Consider the following 5,612-nt stretch of genomic DNA (forward strand, 5'->3'; position numbering starts at 1 on the left):
AAAATAAAGCAATAAGGATAGTAGTAACTATTGCTGAACTTAGGACCCACACAAAATTACAGAACTCAGACAGATTATTTTATAACTAATTATAAAATAAAAACTCATCTGTTATTTTTAATTATCTGAAAATGTTATAAAAAATTTATAATATTAGTTTTTCTCATATAATAAAATGACAGGGTGGTAGACCAGTGGGTGACAAACATAGTGTTTAAATACCTTTCTATGAAAAATATTATAAATAATTCTGTTGTTGTTATAAGTAATTCAGTTTCTCCATGATCAAAATTTTGTAGTAAATAGTCTTCTGCTGAGCCAAAATGCTAGATTATTTTAGCATTGATTGCAAATATCTAGCTGCAACAGTTGTAGCCTTAGTTATAGCAGTGTTAGTTGCCGAAAGACATGGCCGGAGAAGAAAACGCCACCCCATTGCAGGAACTGTTTTCCACCAACTTGTCAACTTCAACAGGCTACATGATTACATGACAGATCTTGCAAGAAAGCACAGCAGTTATAGGCTGCTTAGCTTATCAAGCAGTGAAGTGTGCACTTCAGACCCCACAAATGTAGAATATATCCTCAAGACAAATTTTTCAAACTATGGCAAGGTACTAAATCAACTCTACAAAGTGCCAAAGTTAAATCCTCAATATTTGGTTATTTTTGTGCATGTTTGCTAATTTGCAAAATCAGTTCTAGCCTCTAGAATTGATTCTTTTGCAAAAGTGAATATTTTTTACTTTCAGAATAGTTACAACCAAACATAAATACGTTACATGAAAATCAGTTATACCAGAATTAGTTGTTGAAAAACAGAACTAGACAAGTTCAGATATATGATAATTTTGTGGCTAGAATGAAAAGTTGGTTATTTCAGTTTGCATAGTGATAGCATAGTTGATTCCTACATTTTAAATATTTCATATCTTCTTGATGAACATATGAAATATCTATTCCCCAACCTATAGTGGAAAAATAATATATTGTTAAATCCGTAACATAGTCTCGATGCTTGAGTCTAGAAAGTTCCTATAACTTGTTTCAGGGACGGCATCAGTATGAAATCCTGAGGGACCTATTGGGAGATGGGATATTCACAGTGGATGGAGAGAAGTGGAGACATCAGAGAAAGACGGCAAGCTATCAACTTTCCTCAAAGCTTTCGAGAGATTACAGCAGTTCGGTTTTCAAATCGAATGCTGTAAAACTTGCTGCAATAGTGTCTGAAGAAGCAACATCAAATAAAGCAATTGAAATCCAAGTAGGACTCTTCAAATGCATACACTTCTATAACATTTATTTAAACAACTTTGGTTATTATTTGAGTTTGTTACGCATTGATGTAAGAAAAGTTCTTATTGGCAGGACTTACTTTCCAAAACAACCATGGACTCAGTATTTAATACAGTACTTGGTGTAGAATTGGACACTATAGGTGGAACATATGAAGAAGGCACCAAACTTTCTTTATTTACATCTAAATTCAGAACATCCATCTTCCATTTCCAGAGCCTTGTCAATATTAAAAAAAAGCATCTCTCACCAATAGTGCATCTAGCTCAGGTGTACACTTATCACTACAATCAGTTCTTTTGGTCTCCTGTGAACAATAAATAACACCAAGACTTTAGCCATAAACCAAAAATAACAGGAAAAAGAAACGAAAAGAACAAGAATCACGTAGCTACCTTAGGAAATTCAGTTTCAGCTTTGGAGCAGAAATTTCTACAGCTCTGGCGTCCATCCTCTTCAAATGACGCCTCAGATTCTTGCTGAAGTGCAATCAAATAAGTCAAAAAGCACAATCACTTAGAATTGCACAGAGATATAGTTTCAGAGCAAAAACTATGGTACCGATGATGTAATCCACACAAGGCGCAAAATGATTCACTATTGCTCATCAAACTCATGCAGATATAAACAAGCTTCTAAGTTTCAGAGAGGCTCAACTCACCTGGGGATTCCGATCGAAAAGTTTGAGATGGATTTTGTGAGGTAGCAGCACGGAGGAGAGGAAGGTGGAGAGAGCGGCTGCGATCTGGGAGACAGGGAGCGTGGAGTGCCCGGAGGATATAGGCGGCGCGTGGAGGTGAGGGACGGGGAGGTGGAGGAACAGTTGCGACGGAGGGAGAGCGAAGTCGTTGTTCAGAAAGCGAGTTCGCATTATTCCGGCGAGAAGATCATCCTCCGAGGCCATTTCTCTTGTGATCACACTGTAACGAAAACCAATTAGAACCGACGAAAAGAAAAAAGAAAGAACCCTAAAAGAAATCTTGACGAAAAGAAAAAAGAAAGAACCCTAAAAGAAATCTTACTTCAGCTTCATGTTGCGTTTTGAAAGCTTGAGTTTCAAATCTGTTACCACAATCGTTGCAAATGTAGTGGTACTTTGGATGCTTGTGGCCGGAGTGATGATCCAGTCTAGCTTTGGAGAGGAATTTTGTATCCCTGCAGTTGACACAGATGAATTTTTGTTCTTGTTCTTGTTCGCCTTCATGATCTGACATTGAAGCTGATAGAGAGAATTTGATATCGAATTTGAATTTGGCGCTTAAAATTTATTTTCCTAATGGGCAGTGCTATGGTGCTGAAACTAATATTTTTCAGCAGGTGCTGAAATGAGCTGGTCACGCTATATAATGAACGCGTGTTGCTATTGGTGTGATAGGGGAAGCTGTTGGTGTGAGGTGGTTATTCTTTTTTTTTGTTACAGTGAGATTTTTTGGTAAGTAGGTAGACTACTAGACTGGGCTTACATTGTGTAGGAATTAGGAATGATCCAATATTTTGAAAATAAACATTTTAATACTAATACATTAACTAATAGGCTAATACTCTTACATAAATTAATTAGCTTAGTTCATAAATTCAAGGAAAAAAAATTACTTCATAAATTCTTATTTAATAATAAATGGTTAAATTGTTATCAAATAAACTAAATATTTTATTTTTCAAAATATCAACTGAAATAATATATTTACAAATCAAATTTTTTATTTTTTTAATATTATAAAATATTTTTTTACTAATTTAAATTGGTTATCCTCTAATACACATTGAATCAACCTGTTAACAATGATTTAGGCCCAGTTTGGGTAACTAACTTAATTAAGCTCCTTTTGATAAAATAACTTAAACAATAAATGACTCTGTTAAAAGTAACTTATAAATAAGTTATTTTGTGTTTGGATTTTTAACTCTAAAAGTGCTTATTTTAAAGAAATATAATGAAAAGTAGAAGTATTATGAGAGAAGTCATTTTTTTTAACTTCTCTATAAGCTCCAAAATAGCTTCTTAGAAAGTTGCAATTTGGTTTTGAAAATTGCACCCGACATTAATACTACTACTTTTCATAAGTCAAAAGTTAAAAAAAGCTACTTCTAGAGTTTCCCAAACGGGCCCTTAATACAGTTAATTGAATAATAACATTCTCGCTCATTTAACGAAGCACAATCTAATTAATTTTATTTTAAATTATAAAATTAAATTTTTTTAAGTTCTTATTTTTAAATCATTTAATTCATACTCAATTTTTTTAATTTTAAATTAATATTTATTAATTTTAAAATTATAAGACAATTTTTTTTTTCCAAAAACCAAATATACATCACTAGCAATATAAACACATTGTATGACTATGTTTACTTTCATATTGCGTACTTACTGCATATTACTAGTTTTAAATATTTATTTTTATTTAATTAAATAAAAAATAAAACATAACAAATATACAATTATACATCACTAACAATACAAGCACATTGTATGGCTGCGTTTATTTTCATATTGCACTTCCATTACACTATACACACTAAATGTCTTTGAAGGATTACGAGGACAACGTGAATGGCTTGTAAGTATATATGCCATATGCTCCTCTTTTTAACACCTTGATATTTATATAGTTGTAGTATTAATTATAAGAACAAAATTTAGAAATTTGATGAAAATTATAAATTGGACTAGACAACATAGTTATTATATCACTCATTTTCTAACATAGTTATAATAAATCCTTGTAATGCTTCAAATATTTGTTAAGTTTTATTTTTTATTTAATTAAAACTAGTAATATGCAGTAAGTACGCAATATGAAAATAAACATAGTCATACAATGTGTTTATATATATTGCTAGTGATGTATATTTGGTTTTTGGAAAAAAAAAAGTTGTCTTATAATTTTAAAATTAATAAATATTAATTTAAAATTAGAAAAAAATTGAGTATGAATTAAATGATTTAAAAATAAGAACTTAAAAAAATTTAATTTTATAATTTAAAATAAAATTAATTAAATTGTGCTTCGTTAAATGAGTGAGAATGTTATTATTCAATTAACTGTATTAAATCATTGTTAACAGGTTGATTCAATGTGTATTAGAGGATAACCAATTTAAATTAGTAAAAAAATATTTTATAATATTAAAAAAATTAAAAATTTGATTTGTAAATATATTATTTCAGTTGATATTTTGAAAAATAAAATATTTAGTCTATTTGATAACAATTTAACCATTTATTATTAAATAAAAATTTATGAAGTAAGTTTTTTTTTCTTGAATTTATGAACTAAGCTAATTAATTTATGTAGGAGTATTAGTTAATGTATTAGTATTAAAATGTTTATTTTTAAAATATTGGATCATTCCTAATTTCTACACAATGTAAGTCCAGTCTAGTAGTTTACCTACTTACCAAAAAATTTCACTGTAACAAAAAAAAAAGGAAAAACTCAATTGTAATAAAAATTAACAATCTATAACCACCTCACTTTATACAAATTTTTTTGTTTAATTACCCGATACTATTCTGACCAATTACTGTATTCTGATGTTTCCACTTATTTCCTGATTTTCCCTTGTCACACTAACAGCTTCTCCTGTCACACCAACAGCAACACGCGTTCATTATATAGCGTGGCAGCTCATTTCAACACCTGATGAAAAATATTAGTTTCAGCACTATAGCACTGCCATTTGCTAATTGGTTAAGTATAAATAGCGTTAGAGATTTAGATGAGTAATATTTTATAGACTAAAAGACAAATAGGTCCCTGACCTTTTAAAACGGGGACATTTTCGTCCCTCAAGATTGGAAAATACATTTCGATCCCCCACGTTTCAAAACGGGAGACAATTATACCCTTCCGTCCGTTTTGGGCCAAAAACGGCAACGGACCTAGCTGACATGGAGGGGCACTGAATGACGTGGCCGTTACGCTCGCTGAGGTGGATTGGGACGAAATTTAAGTGGACAAATTAGTCCCTGAAGTGCCAAACAACGCCGTTGCCACCAGTGAGCCCTATTTCATCCAAACGCAAGGTGGAAGTCATGGCCGCTGCTTGTGCGATCGTCCATGATGAGCGAGGGGGTTCTTCATACACAAGACCTGGACGGGGATCTTCATCCGCTGTTGCTAGAGCTTGTGATCGAGATGGGGTTGCGCCGAAGTGCTTCTGCGGCGTTTATGCCATTCTTTACAAGTCAAGAACAGCATCTAATCCCAATAGAATATTTTTCGGGTGTCCATTCTTCAAGGTGAGCAATTATTTTTATAGTAGTTGGATGAGAGTGTTATGTGTCTAATTATGGTGTTATCTGAAAA

At 32.0% G+C, this 5,612-nt stretch overlaps 1 protein-coding gene and 1 long non-coding RNA gene across 2 annotated transcripts; one reads left to right on the top strand and one right to left on the bottom strand.

The window, feature by feature from the left end:
• Positions 1 to 407: 407 nt before the first annotated feature.
• Positions 408 to 1,488, top strand: LOC140179327 (uncharacterized). The gene is made up of 2 exons (XR_011872898.1): positions 408 to 1,267; positions 1,372 to 1,488. It is a non-coding gene; the product is annotated as an uncharacterized lncRNA (long non-coding RNA).
• LOC112751793 (uncharacterized) lies at positions 1,275 to 2,616 on the bottom strand. The gene is made up of 4 exons (XM_025801057.3): positions 2,322 to 2,616; positions 1,961 to 2,219; positions 1,695 to 1,778; positions 1,275 to 1,606 (listed from the first exon to the last, which is right to left on the bottom strand). Exons 1-4 carry the CDS (start codon positions 2,501 to 2,503, stop codon positions 1,529 to 1,531), a joined length of 603 nt encoding a protein of 200 aa, XP_025656842.1. The 5' UTR covers positions 2,504 to 2,616; the 3' UTR covers positions 1,275 to 1,528.
• Between the last annotated feature and the right edge of the window lie 2,996 nt (positions 2,617 to 5,612).

This window comes from Arachis hypogaea, chromosome 15 (genome assembly GCF_003086295.3).
Source record: "Arachis hypogaea cultivar Tifrunner chromosome 15, arahy.Tifrunner.gnm2.J5K5, whole genome shotgun sequence".
Lineage (NCBI taxonomy): Eukaryota > Viridiplantae > Streptophyta > Magnoliopsida > Fabales > Fabaceae > Arachis > Arachis hypogaea.

Coding starts and splice junctions, on each gene's coding strand:
- LOC112751793 (XM_025801057.3), bottom strand. CDS start 2,503: ATGAAGGCGAACAAGAACAAGAACAAAAATTCATCTGTGTCAACTGCA. Junction 2,220..2,321: donor AAACGCAACATGAAGCTGAA/GTAAGATTTCTT, acceptor TTTTCGTTACAG/TGTGATCACAAGAGAAATGG. Junction 1,607..1,694: donor CTGAAACTGAATTTCCTAAG/GTAGCTACGTGA, acceptor TATTGTTCACAG/GAGACCAAAAGAACTGATTG.